At 37.9% G+C, this 16,044-nt stretch overlaps 1 protein-coding gene across 1 annotated transcript in view; it reads right to left on the reverse strand.

Annotated features, from left to right (window-relative positions):
- EGF (epidermal growth factor) overlaps window positions 1–16,044 on the reverse strand; it is a 60,123-nt gene that overhangs the window by 30,654 nt on the left and 13,425 nt on the right. Inside the window, 6 exon segments of the mRNA XM_008940055.1 lie at window positions 1,087–1,209; window positions 3,749–3,871; window positions 4,880–5,005; window positions 9,822–10,024; window positions 11,809–12,039; window positions 14,986–15,167. Of these exon segments, the coding sequence (XP_008938303.1) occupies window positions 1,087–1,209; window positions 3,749–3,871; window positions 4,880–5,005; window positions 9,822–10,024; window positions 11,809–12,039; window positions 14,986–15,167 (988 nt within the window).

Below are 16,044 nucleotides of genomic sequence, written 5' to 3' on the forward strand. Positions count from 1 at the left end.
GCTGAAGACAGAAGTCTCATGAAGTGAAAGCAAATAAGTAGTAACTACTTCCAGAGTATTCCCCAAAAAGGCACAGCACAAGATGGGGGGCGGGGGGGGGCATGCAGGGGAGTTGGTGACAGGGTGGGATATATGAAGAGAGTTTTCATTTGTTCATTATTACAGAGAACTCTTTTTCCCATTCAAATCTTATCCCATCTACAAGATAGTAACAAATTGTTTCATACTTCACACTCCATGCAAAGGAAGAGCAAATCAATGCCATTCTTTCTGCAGAAATTAATTAGGCTAGGGTGGAGAATTTATATTTTCTAATATGACAAAAGAAGTATTTTATACAAAAACTATTCTTTCTTCTTGTTGCTGTATGGTGGTTACAGCCTCAATACAATCTGAGCTTACTCAGTGGAGTGTCTGTAGCCAAACATCAACACTGACTGAATTTATATGTACAGTACAGTCTGCAATATGTACAGGATGTACAGGGGAAAAGGGATTTTTCACTGCATAAGCCTGGCATTAATGGAACTATCTTGATTAACTAAGACTGAAAAGATACGGTTGAAAAGCTGCAGTCTCCTGAATTTGGAAAGCTTTCTGGAATGAGGAATGACAGAACAGTGGGTGCAGCTCTTTCAAATATTCTAACTGCAAAAATTCCATTTGTGGATAATTAGATGCAATTGCTCAAAGTTAGAGAGACTCTGAACCTGGGTTGCATAATGTCAGTAAAGTCATCTTCACATTTCACCCAAGCCCTAATTGTGTATCTGTATTTCCACTCGAATATAAACTTTCCGATGTCTTCTTCAACAAACATCTGGGAGATGCCTTGATGGGAGCTGACAACAAAAGAAATTGGCCTGCCAACATTGATGTTGCTGCTAGGAAATATCTATTAAAAGATGAATACTTCTCTTCTCAGCACTCAAAGGACCTGATATTCCATTTCCTCCTATCTTGTACAATTATTACAAAATTGTATTGTGTAAAATGAGTGTAAAATGCCTTCATTCACTTCTGTCTCTCAGTGCCAAGAATAAACCAAGTTGGGCAGTCACTACAGCTAGAGAAAATGCAACTTACCCGTGCATGTTTTGCTATCCACTTTGAGTACAGATCCTTCAGGACAAAAGCAAACAGGCCCTTTAGATGTTTGAAGGCAACCATGGCTACATTCGGTGACGTTACTTGTACAGGAAATTAGCTCTACAGTAATTTCAAAGGAAAATAGAATTCTTAAATTATGATACAACTTTCTACTAAGCCCCCCAAAAGATGTTAACACTTTCTTAAACAGCAAAAGAAAAAGAAAATAAAAACAAAAATTTTTTTTTTTTTTTAAAAAAAAGGAAGAAAAAAAAAAAGAAAAAGTAAAAACCACAGCCCTGTGATGTTTAGAGTAAAACACTTCTGTGGTCTTTCTGGAGTTTGTTTTGTTTTCAGAATTCCTAATTATAGCAATTATTTCCTCTCCTAATTACAGCAAAGGAGAAAGTGAAAATTGCTGTGTCCTGAAGCCATAATACTGATCAGCTTTAAATTTTCTAAAATTTTATGAAGTTGTGTTATCAAAATAAAAATAATTTGGAAAACTTTCTTTTTTATATTTCATCAAAAATAGATGAGGTTTGGAAAACTACAAGACAGTTACACTGAAAGAATTGGTATAAAACACAAAGAGAATGTGGAAAAACTACTTTCTTACTACTCCTAGGGTAACAGAGTTAGAATCAACGAAAAGAGGAGATGAACCTTCTAGAAATAAAACAATGTTCCTTAGTGGCAATTCTTGAAGCTTCGGGAGGACCTGGCAAGAGCTTTCCTTTATTTTTAATTATAACTGTTGGAGTGCCAACATATTTTTTAGTATTTCTTCAGTGCAGTTTCACAGGATATGCTTCTTCCTCCTTCTGTATTGCAGTGCTGCATCTCTTCATGCCAAATCCAGTGCCATATGGCAACACCCACTGGAGGACTGGAACTAATGCAAGTTTCCCACAGCTGCTGCTTTGAATCAGCTGCATACACTGGCTTAAAAGGTGCATAGCTGTTGCAAATATTGCTTCTCCAGGGCAACTGTGCTCTGAACTGGATTGTTCTTAACCTCTTCAGCACAGCAAAGAGGGTTCAGAAACTGGTCTCATGTTTCTTTCTGACTGGAGCTCATGGCTTTAGATGAAGATCTTCATAAAGGACTTGGGCGTACAAGGCATTGAAATGTCTGGTCAGCATGTGGACTTCTCACCTTGCATTTCTCCTTCTCTCAAGTTGCATGGCTGGTGACATATCTGCCTTGTGCTGCAGTAGTTAAGGAGTTATACTGTCCATGCTGTATCCCTAGCCTGTGTTAGAAAAACGTTATTTGCTACCTAGTTTGAGCCATTCAAAATGTAGGCATATGGTTCAAGCTAGTCATCTAGAGCAGAACTGAGTTGCACAGTGCCTACATTTTTTTGGTTTGGACACAAAAGGATACCCTGCCTCCCAATAGCCTCTGCCTGCAGGTCTCATATAGGTCTTCTGTCACATACAGATGCTTTCTGCAGCTGTCATACACACTCTGGACCCCCACATCTGGGTCACTGCATCCTGCTCCTGGCTCCCTCTTCATAAAGAGGGAGAAGTGAATTTTGGACATGTAAAATAGATTGCTAGAGTTTGTTAGACTCTGTGACTTACATTTACTCTCTAGTAGTGATATTCAATATAGCCTGGGTCCTGATCCTGCCATGATCCAGACTGAACTCATTGGTACCCACTGGCACTTCTACTTAGGGCATATACCTCCTAGAAATAAGGTAGAAGGAGCTTCCTCTATGCCAAAGTTTCACTTCATTATGAAATAGAAAAGTGACTGGGAATATCCCAATATCTTAAAACCTGGATGTGCTTCATACCTTATGTTCTAGACTTCCTTTAGAAAAAATTGGTTAATTTGTAAGCTGAATAAACACAGTGCTGCATAAAGGGAGAAAGGAAACCCTTTTACCTCTGACTCTTGCTATCACTTGAAGCTTACTGACAGCTCTTTAGTTTTTCCTCCACTCCCCCATGTTCTCTGTGTTTAGTTTATTCACATTTATCCAGCTACAGAGAGCTTCCTGCTTTACATACGTATGTCATATGGATAAGTTCTCTCAGGCATACTTCTTATGCACAATTTAATTGATAAAAGAAAAAAAAAAAAAGGCAACAAACCAAAAACCAAACTAAAAATCACATCTGCAGCAGATCCCTAGAGTAAGCAACTTTATGAGTACTTCCATGTGTATTATTTGTTGTTAGCAGATGGACATGGATTTAATTTCATTAATGTCACGCAAGTTAGAAATGCTATCAACCCTGATCTGAAGAGAAAAAAGATGATGCTGTAAACTGCTCATTCAGAGACTGTACAAATTCATATGCAGGAGAGCCAGAGTGAGCCAGATTCTGAAACCATGTTTAAAATCTATAACTGCTTATCCACCTGGAATATATGACAAGAGCCTAACCTGAGCAAAAAGGTGTCTCTGGAGACTTTCTCTTTCTCCTGAAAAGGCTCATGCTTGATGACTCACATGTAAATTACATTTCCTTAAACATGACATCTGAATTTGGTTCACTCATTTTAAGCTGATCCTACTTACATAATGAGGGATTGGAAGCAAGCAATGCAACACACATAACTTTCAGTGGTTCCAGTGTTAAATGAGGACTATCTCAAATATGATGCGTGAAACATTTATGTATTACTGCCACTTACCATGACATGTTTTCCTATCAGGCAGCAGAGCAAAACCTCTTGGGCAAGTGCAGTAATAGGAACCAGGGATGTTCACACAGCCCAAAGTACAGCCATGATTCCAGAAACCACATTCATTGATATCTGCCAAAAGAAGCAGTTGCTGTGTCAGAATATCATCATCGACCAGCGTCAAGGAATAAGATTAATGAAACAAACTAACAATTTACAAAAAACACCTCCTTTTCCCATTCATTTTACAAAAATATGTTGGTCCTAAGAAATTATAAAAAAGAGTGTTTGCAGACCTTATTCAAATAAGAAACTTCTGGCAAAACCTACTCAGGATGCACATGGCACCATGCATAGGTGCCTAGAGGACTTTCAAAGGTATGCCTTTCCATACTGACTCCAGTGCCAGTGAAATCCTGCATGCACTCAAAAATATTTACATTGGACACTTTACTCAGACAAAAAAAAATTATTTAAAAAAATTTGGTTCCAACATGACTTAAGTAAATTTCTCAAAACACAGAAGAATTTTAGAGGTTGAAACTCAGAAACCAATCCTGGTGAATTTCCTGAGAACGGGATGGCTGCTGCTCTGGGCAAGTCTGTAAATCTTGCATGCTAGGAGTTTGGGTGCCTTCAAGTCCTTTCAAATCTGTAGTGAAAAGCATGCTTCTAAAAGTGATATGTTAACTATTATTAATAGTACCGTTAGATTTTTTTTTAAAAAAACAATCCAGATGGAAATAGAAGGATGTTAAGATTTCATGGGTCTTTTGAAAGTGGGACTTAAGACAGCCATTTTGTTGCAGGATTTTTCAATGTTTAATCTTTGGTGATATATCTGTTTAAATTTTTATTTGAAAATTAAATAAGCATCCATAAGTATGTCTATTTATCTGAAACTCTTTTAACTACTCAGGCTAAGACCAAAATTTCTCACAAGAAAAGTATTTGCAACACTTCCATAGGTCTCCTTTTAGACTATTTCAGAACCTGGAAGGACACAAAACTGAAAGGGCACAACTGGAACTTTTAAGACCTCAGAGTCATTTTTTTTCATACTCAAGTTATAAAAAAAGTAAAAGCACAGAAGAATTCTTCCATCTAATTAATAAAACTGACAGGAGATTCACATATTACCTTCACAAAACTGTTTATTGCGGCTTAAAATAAAGCCACTTGCACATTTACACCGATGAGTCTTTGAGTCTGGCCTGCAGATTCTTCTTCTGCACTTTTCCTTGTTCAAATCACAGGTTTCTTTTTCTGTAAAAACAAATATAGTGTAAACATAGTGGAGTTCTTACAATAAAAAACTCTAAGGAGAAGCTATTTTGAGCAAAGTTGCTCACTGATGTGTTGTCTCCTCAACAGCTAGTTGCTCAACCCAAGGAAATTCTCATTGATAGAAAGCAACTTTTATTACTTTCTGTTGGTAAAATCAGGCCAAAAAGTCACTATAAAAATGAAAGTACATGGAAGACAAAGAGTACGTCTGTGCAAACAATCATTTCTAGCTCAGTGTCAGCACAAGCAGATCTAGAGAGAGCCTGAAGTAGATTATTCGGTTTGTGTGCATACCTACAGTGACTATGAAAGGGAAAACTCTGTATGGCAGGCTTCATATGCTGCCAGTGTTGCACAGTATTATACGTTACCAGGTTCTGTAAAACACTCTGAAAATATGAGAGTAACAGAAAGAGAGAGCACATGCAAAAAAAGAGATATTTTAGAAAGCAGCGCTATTTTAAAAGAAAGGGAGCATACAAGACTGGAAATTATTAGCGCAAAGCAGTGCTCAAGTCTCCCATTACTTAGAAAAAAAAAATAACTGGGTAAATCATAATGATCATAATGATCTTCATTTGGACAAAAACTATTAGCACAGCCTAGAGAATCCTTGTATAGGAGTCAATCATGGTTTCTGACTATGAGAAATACAAGTGTTATAAATCTTGTACTCAGATTTAAAACTCAGAATGTTTCTGCTGTCCAACAGGATATACTCAAAGTTTTTCCAGAGGAAACAGAGAAAAGTACCAAATGGATCCCCAGAACCCTTCCTGCTTCTCCTGCTTTATACAAAAAGGCAAATGGGTATCGAAGTATCCTTTCATGGGAAGGAATTGCAAAGCCTCATTTCTGTGCTCATTTATTTTTTAGAGCTGGTGCTTTTGCAAATATGCAACACTCGTGGTTTTATTTTTGTCTCCCAAACTATTATTTTTGCTCTAATCTTTCTAATCTTCTTCTGGTGTTGCTTGCCTCTTTCCTAATCTAAGAATAGCAGAACTGCACTTCCTGAATGTGGGTACGGAGTCACCCACACACAACACGGTCTTTGCCCTGGGCCGTGTAACACACAAGAAATCATGGCCTAATACAGGCAAAGAGATCTGTGTGTGAACAATTTTCTTATGCTATTTCTAATTCACCCCCTAAATTCCAAGAGATGGAAAGCACCATAATATTTAAGTTTGATGTTTAGTATTTTGCTAGCCACAACAGAGAAAATATTGGCCATTTGGTGGAATGACAGATCACATCTATAAAGGGCTGAGATAATTTCCCAGACAGATACTTGAGCTTGGCTGAAATCAGCAACATTGCACTTACTTGCATCAAACTGATTAATTATTTTCTAACAAATGTTGTATCACTAAATGAAAAATGATGAATGGATGACTAGATGGACATTATTTATGTTATTAAGTGTGTTGCCTTTTGAGAGACTTGAATTTTACATAGCTCTTGTGTAATTACTTACATAATACAACCAATAGTCCCTTAGGTTCAAGAGACCACTACCATGAACTACCTTTTCTGTAGAACTAATTTTGAACTGGAAACTTAACCTTTGTCCCTGCTACAACTGAATCATAGAATCATAGGGTTTGGTTGGAAGAGACCTTTAAATGTCATCTAGTCCAATCCCCCTGCAGTAAGCAGAGACATCTTCACCTAGATCAGGTTGCTCAGAGTCCAGTTCAATCTGACCTTGAATGTTTCAAAGGATGAGGCATCTACCACCTCTCTGAGTGACATGTTCCAGAAACACATAGTACTGGGGTCTCTAATCTTCAAATACAGAACTCATTAGAATTACAAAAGGGCAAGTACATGCAATCAAAAAACAATATAAACCAGAAACAAGACCACATTCAAGGCTGCATCTTATTCTTATCTTAGGCTTATCACTGGTGCTGGTTTTTTTTGTCCCAGAAGCAATAATTTTGCCCTGTGGGAAATCTCAGGAAGATATTATTTTTTAATTGAATAATTATTAGAACTCAATGTTGCCAAATCAATACCTAAAAAAAAAAAATTGTTAAAAATTTAAAATCAATGTTGACTAAATTATGAATCACAAAGTTTTTAAGATAATCTCAAACAACCGTTACAAACCATACTTTCTAGTTTGTTTTTGTGTGTGTGTGTGTCTTTTTTCTCCTCTCATCACCTCTCTTCTGTGGAAATGGTTGTTCTCAGCTAATAGTCTCATGCTGTTATCTTACACTGGGTAGAAATACAACATAATTCCTCCAAAAAAAATAACATGAGTGTACTGAATATCATTAATCTGTCAGAGAAGATACTTTACAAAAATTCCAGAGGCAGTCTTTGAGATTTTAAGGTAATTAAGATATTTTATGGGCCATTAATAAATGTGTGAAGAACATTCCAGCAGGCATTTATAAATACACATACTGTCATCAAATCTAGGATCAAGTCAAAAAGACTTGAGGTAAATTAGAGGCCATCTTCCAGATACTGCCATACTAAAGTTATGTGGAATTACAGCAACCCTGCAGCTGAATTAATGCTCTCTGTACTCATTTGCCTTGACCAATTCAGGAAAGTTTTTTGAAAGAGAAAGAGAAGAGGGGACATGAGGGATTTAAGTAGTAAATAGTCCAAATTCCAGTAAAAAATAAAATCATGTCAGTTGAACTCTTCTCATAAGTTCTCTTTTCATCTGAAGGAACTCACTTGCTATCTGCTTTAAAGAAGGCCTGATAATTCACAGCTGACACTACACTGCAACATACACTTTCCCAGTTTGTGCAGAGCATCCAATTAGTCTAGGTATGCTTTTATCTCCAGGTTTCTCTGTTGTAAGGTCAGCTATAAATCTCACTTGTAGTCCAGGCTCATTAGTCCTCCTTTCCTCCCTATTCTTGCAGTGAATAAGCCAAGCAAGGTGCAGGCAAAGTCCAAAAGATTCATCTGGATTCAGCCTGTTAAGCTTCTTTCTACTCCATCACTTCCCAGATATTTTTACAAAACAGCACCTGGAATTTAAAAAAAAAGGCCTACTACTGACACTACTTACTGGCATACAAAAATTTACCACACACTTTAGAAATACAGGGGTATATACTGTGAGATGTTTAAAAACTTTAGTAGTTTATTAATAAAGGTGGGGTAATCATTTTTCCAGTGGAAAGAGAAACACCAGAAAGCAGCATGTTCTGGTGGAAGAAGTGGAGTTGATCTTCTGAGAGAACAATAAAAGCTAAGTATGGGCACTTAGTCCATATAGTTGACTTAGTGGTCAATGAAATTATGCTATACACTCTTGCAGAGAGGACATATGTAACTCAACAAATAGCCCCTCAGGTTCAAGAGACTACTGTCATGGACACTTTCTTGGTCATTGTTTCTTTCTCTCTATCTTCATGCATATGCAGACATGGTGACAGACATCCAAGAAGGCCTCATTAGACTTTCCAAATGTCATTGTAACAATCCTGAGATGTGTGGACATGTCACTGTCTGCACCACAAATGTATTCTTCCTTAGGTCCTCTGTGTGAGAGCATCAAACATGTCAGCTGAAGAAGGTGCTTCCATTTGCCAGGATGAGTCTTCCTTGAAGGAAGCACAAAACAGGTATTGTCTCTGAATGTAAGCTCCCTCTGTTTACAAGTATAAGCTTGATTTCCTGGAACACTTTCTCTTCTGCATCTCAACAGCCCTTTTCACTGCAAATAAAGCATTTGAAAGGGAAAGCTCTCTTGAAGATTTTATTTTCCCACTCTGACCAGGTTTCAGGAAGGAGAGATAGCAAGGTATCGTATAAAGCTGTTGGCTGGCATGAAGAAATAGAAAGCTTATTTTATAGTAGATATTTAGAAATGGTTCAAGAAAGATATTTAGTATCATTTTTGCTCACATGAACAAACACTACTTTCTCCTCTTTTCTCTACCTCTGGGAATCCACAGCCATCTTCCCCCAGGAGTGCTACAACCACTGCTCAACACACAATGCCTGAGTTGTTTGATCAGTTGTTCGTATCCAAACAAAACTGGTGACAAAAGTTATTCCATTAAAGCAAGAATACTCTTTGTCTGCTTTCCAGAGATAGAGAATAAGACATTACTTCCCCTGGATACCTCCCACTTTCTGCTGCCTCAGCAGGGATCCTCACGGAGTGTGAGCTTTACACACTGAACTACCTCCATTTTCTGACACACGGTGACATGATGACCTCACACTATAGCCTGCAAATGATATCAGTTAAGGAGGGCCAAAGCTCTTATGTCATACTTATTATGGCAACTTGAAGTCTGCCTAAACCAGGCTGACTCACAATCCAGCCATTTCAGATCAAAGCTGAGACATTCACAATATCACTTGTAGGACACTCTCTGCACTTAAAATCATTCAGTGCCAAATCATCAGAGGTGTTTAGATGCATATTAGAATAAAACTTCTAGAAGGAGCAGACATTTGATAAAGGCAATCTGCATGGAGGATTACAAAACTGTATGCTTTGTGCATTTAGCAGGAAAGAATAAAAACATCTTTGTGTGAACAAAGAGGAGAAAATCACATTTATCTGCATTTGTAGACAAATTAATGAAATCAGTTTTTCATGATCAGCACATTCTAGCCTGACACTCCAGCTGGAGTTACACACACTAACTGGAACCATGGATCACTGAAGTTAAAGGAATGTTTTTTTCTTGACTTCACTGAGGCCTGGAATTTTGCTGAAGAAAATTATTATTGTAAGAAATTTGGAGTGTATAGCGTTATTATTCTCACACATACCACTGTGCCATTACACTTTACTTACCAAAATCCTGAGAATCTGTTCTTGCACCTGGCTGTTTAAATGGATGTACCACTTTCATCTCCACTGGTGGAAAAAATGATGGCTTCAGGCTAATTGTAACAACAACTTTTCCAGTATACTTGTTGGCTCTCCATATCATACCAGATTTCAACTCTGAATAGTAAAGGTGATCAGCAAAGAGAGACATACCAAGCAGTTGATGTCTACAAAGAGAAAACACAAAGAAGTACATTACCTGATCCCCATATATTTACTCACTAAATTTTCTGAGCATCTAGTTCAATCAAGTTATTGAAAAATAACCTTTGTTTGTATTCTTATATATATGTATCTCATACTATCTTACATATATGAGAATTGGATGAGATGCCAGCAACATTCCCAAGTAATCCAGCCCACAGAATCCTGCAGATTTGCAAGAAATAGATGCAAAATGGATAGGAGTTTTTTTACAGGAGTTATAGAAGCTATTGTTCAGGACTGAGTCAATTGACAGAGAAAGCCAAGGCACCACCCTGTTTCTCATGAACCCAGCAACCAAAATGGACACTTGCTTTGTTAAAGAATTCAAGCCAGAGAAGTCCCCCCATTTCCCAGATTTGCGTGCCTGCTCTGGTGCTTCTGACTGCCCCAGGAAAACAGGGTGGAGGTGGAGGGTTAGGAGTAGAGCATTCCCTCTTGTTGCTTCTCATGTCACAGGAATTTATTTTCCATTTGCTGGTCAGTTATAACAGCCAGCAAGAACCACAAAAGGGCCCAGTTTTTAATAAGAGGGAAGGTAGAAAAAAATACTGAAAGAGGGATTTTTTGCTTCCACTTTCCAGTACATACTCCAGGTGGAAAAAGGAGAGTCTGTTATCATCCAGGTTCAAAAGGAAAGTGCCCTAGTGAACACCAGCCAATTCAAGGGAGGAAAGGGGAAAAGGTAAGTAAAATCCAATGTGACAATTGCAATGTAGGAGGAAAGTACTCTTGTGTTCATCATGTTCAAATGGTGTGCTGCGTATCTAAATCAACAGGCCAAAGAAAAGATGTATTTTTCTCATTTTGCATTTGAGTGCATTAAGCACTGGAACGGGCTGCCCAGGCAGGTGGTGGGGTCGCCATCTCTGGAGAATTTCAAGGTCTGCCTGGACATGTTCCTGGGTGATGTACGCTAGGTGATCCTGTTCTGGCAGGGGAGTTGGACTAGATGATCTTTTGAGGTCCCTTCCAACCCCTAACATTCTGTGAATCCGTGAATCTGTGACAGTCCCTATTATGCATATGCCCATCCAGCCATACTGACAGAAACTGCAGTGATAGAGAGTAACCTTTTCCTGAGTACCCCACAGAAAACAAGCCCACCATAGAGCATCTGGACTACTGCAAAGCATGAAGGCTGGATATTAAAGGCACCCAAAGACACATGGGATAACATCTCCTTCAGCTGTGCTTAGACCCGGGAGCGAGGAGTAGAGGGGAACAAGTCTGTTGCACAGAACACTTTTCACTTCATCTTGTGATGTTTGTTGGAGAGCATAAGCACAGGTTTGGGCTCCACCACCCAGCAGCTAAGCAGGACAACAGGCTTAGTGGAGGATAGGACAGGCCTGATCTAGCTCAGTCTCTTGAGCACAGCTCAGACACCTGAGCTCATCCACTGTGACCTTGGGCAAATCATTTAATCTCTGCTTCTGACTTCTGTATCTGCAGAAGAAGGCCACTCATAAACATTCAGAGAGGATTCCTAAGGATTAAGCAGTTATCATCTGCTAAAAGCTTGAAAGATGGAAGCATGCTAAGTGGCAGTATTATCATCACAACAGCAATTTTTTCCATTTTCCTACCAGTAGTTTTAGATTTACAGTTACAGGCCCCTTGCACTACACTTTATACACTTTATTGTGTTATGAACTGATAAAATAAAAGGGAGAAGGAAGAAGAGAGCTTAGCTGCATTCCCAGGAAATGAGTGTTTTATTTCTGACAGGCTCAGGAAAACTCACCGGACAGAATTTTTGAGCAAATGAACCGCTCCACCTTCATAGTTGCAGGATCCAATACGGGAAATCTCTTTCTCATGGTCATGTTGGATCCAGTAGAGCCTTCTGTCAACCAAATCTAGTGAGATGGCCTTTATTTTTTCTGTGGTCCTTAAAACACCTCTCACATCACTTCCACTGAGGGTTGCTCGGTGTATGCTAGAAACTCTACCATCTGAAGACCAATATAATAGCCTGCAGAAAAGGAAAGGCATGTTTTGGAAAAAACACAACAAACAAACCCTACAATTGCAAGATCACATAACTACTACACGGTCCTTGTTTAGTTGCTCCTGTATACAGAATTTTTCAGTCTTGCCACAGTGCTTTCAGAGCCAAAACTAATAATAAAGCAAGGGACTTTCTTAGTACATACTAACATATTTCAGAAAAGCCCCATATACATCTCCCCTTAACATAGCTCTATAAAGAATGGAAACTATTTTTGACAACAGAATGTTGTCTGTTTAACAGAAACAATGTTACCACTGAAGTTTAGTTACCGTTGTTTCCTTATTTTAATAAATATGTTTTTGTCAGAGACTGTATATCTCTGTTCGGGAAGCAATGAGATACAAGAAATTTCTTCCATGTAGGTCAGGGGGGAATCAGCCCTGCTTAACCATGAAGCACTATTGTTTGTCTCTCTGCTTTGCCCAGCCATGCAGTCAGAGAAGGAAACTGGGACAACCTCCCAAATCTATGGGGAACTCCTGCAAACCTAGGGAATAGCATGTCTTGGAGGCATATCTGCATTGTCCTTTTTCTCTGGGGAGGAATCTATCTCCAGAAACTCTAGTTGAGCACATCACTTAAGTGCTTAACTTAAAAATACCATTTCTATTATTGTTCTCATTTCTTTCTACCTTCCTTCTGGTTATAGTAGCCAGATTATGTTGCTATTAAGTTCAGACACAGTCAAAATACAGCTCCAATACTTAAAACAGTTGAAGCTACTTATGTGTCAAGTTATTAATGGATCAGAACCTAGATTTACCAATGTGACTAAGGTTAAGAACAGTTCTTCCAAAATATTAAAATATCCCTCATACGTGTATATTCTACTTCTTAACGTTTGAGTTTAGATTCTTTGCTTGAGTTACCTATGCACAAAAATTCCAAGAAGCATCACTGTTTTGTCTTGTCTCCACAAATTTGCAGTATTTCTATGTGCAGAACAATGTAGCATAAAGCCAGTTTAGTTATGTTTATGTTCATAATTTTTTAACCACCCCAAAATGGTTAAGATCTCACTGGCAAGGGACTACACTAAACCAGTAAGAAGAATCATCCCCTGCATCACAGTTTTCCTCACGGTTACATAGTCTATAGTTATCATAGGTTAGCACTGTATAGGTTAAAACACTTTATTAATATCTGCTTGCATTTCTGTAGCACCTATTAAGAAACATCACTATTCTGGAAGTTTGGACAAGTGCTAGGATTCACTTTTTACAGGTAAAGAAGCTAAGAAACAAAGGTGGCTATAGCCTCTTATGTACAACTTTTGCAAATCAGTGCAGGGACAGTCTATGATATGAACAAACAGGAAGACAGAAAAATGAAGATTAGAACCCAGTCTGGGTAATTCCCAGCCTTTACTGTATTTGCACCCTATTTCTCTTCAGTCTTAATCCTTCTTTTTCAGCATTTCTAAACACCATTTAAAAAAATCAAAACAATCTTACAGCAATAGTTATATTATTATTACTAAAATAATCCTGTCACAGTTAATATCCAGACTTCTTTTCAGAAAAAAACTCTATTATTAGGGTATCACATTGACCTTCATTACTCTAGGTTCCCACATTTGAAGGAAGACATTGTTAAATACCAAATTTAGTTCATGTTTATGTCTGTGTATGTAAACATACTGGGAGATTTTATTTAATTCACTTCACATTAAAAAGAAAGCCCTCAGAGTTTCCATGCAAGCAAAATACCATACATAAAAATTATGTTAGACTTCTTGGAGTCTACTTTCTTTACAGTTTATTACTGGTTTAGTGGTCTCCCTGTAAGCACATGAATAAAGATTTTATGCATGCTGAATCACACCTAGGTGAATATATGCACTGGAGTCTCCCCAAACTTTTGCATAAGTTCAGCAAATAAATCCGTTTGTAACATGTTTCAGTGACATTTGACACTGGGTTTCAGGACTTTTGGATATTTTCAAGATTGGTAAACACTACATTCAAAAGCAGATCAGAAAAAAAAAAAAAAAAATGTATGGGCTGATGTTCAGGCCTTTAAATCCTACACAAATTACAAGACTCCAAAGACTAATAGTAATGCTACTAGCATCAGAAGATTGGTTTATGTATAGATGTACAGAAAAGGTAATGTCAGCCTGAATATTAAAATAGTTTCACACACTGTTGAGCAACTTTACTGCAAAAGTGGCAACAAAACCACAATTTGCTGTGCAAAACAGAAGCATCTCAAAGTCTCTTCAAGTTTTTATTTTTGCAACTCTAATCAGAGAGGTTTGTGTGTAAATGGAAATTATCACAAAGACATCACTGAGACAATTCATATTGATAATTCTTCAGAGGGCCAAATACCTTTTGTTAGCACGGTTCTCAGTGTAAATGGCTTGAAGCCTGGAACAAGCATCTTTATGAAGGCCAGACTAGTGACACAAAATAGCAACAGTAGATTCAGAAGCAATATTCAGAGCAACTGAGAAAGAGATAAGGGAAACAAAACAAAACTGCAAGTTTTTTCAGATCTTTTTTCAGAAAACATACCAGTTTATAGTCTAAGTGTGCCAGGTTTGGAGCACAAGGGGTATTTGCAGGCATCATCCCCCTGCTCATTTGCAACTGCTTTCTGCTGCCCTGAAACTTTGCTGTCTCTGAGAAGGGACCAGCAATGCCTCTTCCCTCAGCTCTCCTCACTAACAAAATATTCCCCAATGACCATGACTTGTAGATTCTGTATTAGACTTCGGTTGACTTTTCTTATGCACTTTCTATTTCTCTCTTATATGCTTATTAATCTTTTATCCTCTTTTGTCAAAGTTCAAGAAGGTATCAAACTGTGCACAGACTAGCACATCAGCCTACAAACCACAATCATAGCACTTTGCATATTTTGAGTCCATTTCAATGAAATTACTAACCTAGTTAAAATTACCTTTGCTCAGCATCAAGGGCAATCCTTGTGGGACGACCAACCTCTCTTAGAAGAACTCGCCTTTGCTTCCCATTCATGTCTGTTGCTTCTATGGTTGCTTTCTGTCTGTTGGCCCAGAGAATGTCTTGATTTATCCAGTCAATAGCAAATCCTGAAACACCTTTGTCTATGTAACATAGTCTCTGTAAGCAAAAAGAGAAATCTGCCAATAAGAAGCATCCTAATGATAACTATAAATGACCTTCAGTACAGGGAATAGAGCACCAGACTGCAGCTTTCCATTTCATTCGTTCACCTGCTTCATCTTCTCTCAGATCTGTAGGTATTTCTTTTTGTTATTCTTTAATCACTTTCATTTGATCTTTGTACTTAACACCTAACTTTTATGAATTGAGTTACCCACTGCAAAAGGAGAAACTGTACTCCATGAGAAATACATTGGACTAAAATTTCAGCTACAAATTTTTGCATTTTTCACACTATGAAACACCCAGACCTATACTATTACAAATAGAGGGCTTCTTAACATAACATTCCTGGACCATGATCCTTAAAAATCAGCATAAAAATACTTCAGTGAAGACTCCACATAGGTAGGTATATGATCACTATCAACCTCTCAAATAAATAAAAGAAGGTTCTCACAGCATAGCCACAACAGCCTATCTGCCCTTCTTAATCATCCAGATGCAATGAACCACACAGCTTTTGCAGAACAAAGGTTGAAGTACTAAAAGAAGCATTTATGCAACCATAGAAACCAATAAAACGTTTGAGAAAGAAAATTAGTAGGAATTCAAGGACATTCTTCTCACACCATTTGTGCCAGTTTGAGTTACAGTAATCTGGAAGACAAACTTCCCTCATGCCAGGGATTAATTTAAAACTGATAGAAACATTATTGTCTTCAAGGCTTTAGTTTGTCTAAACTCCCACTCCTTCATTCTTAACTCTCTTTTACTTGATCCACAGAAATACTAAACATACTGTGAATGCCAGTAAACGAGCTTGGACTCAGGACCATAACTATCATGACAGTAAAAACCGTTAAAAAAGTGT

The sequence above is a fragment of the Merops nubicus genome, unplaced genomic scaffold, assembly GCF_000691845.1.
Source record: "Merops nubicus isolate BGI_N331 unplaced genomic scaffold, ASM69184v1 scaffold14855, whole genome shotgun sequence".
NCBI classification, from domain to species: Eukaryota; Metazoa; Chordata; class Aves; order Coraciiformes; family Meropidae; genus Merops; species Merops nubicus.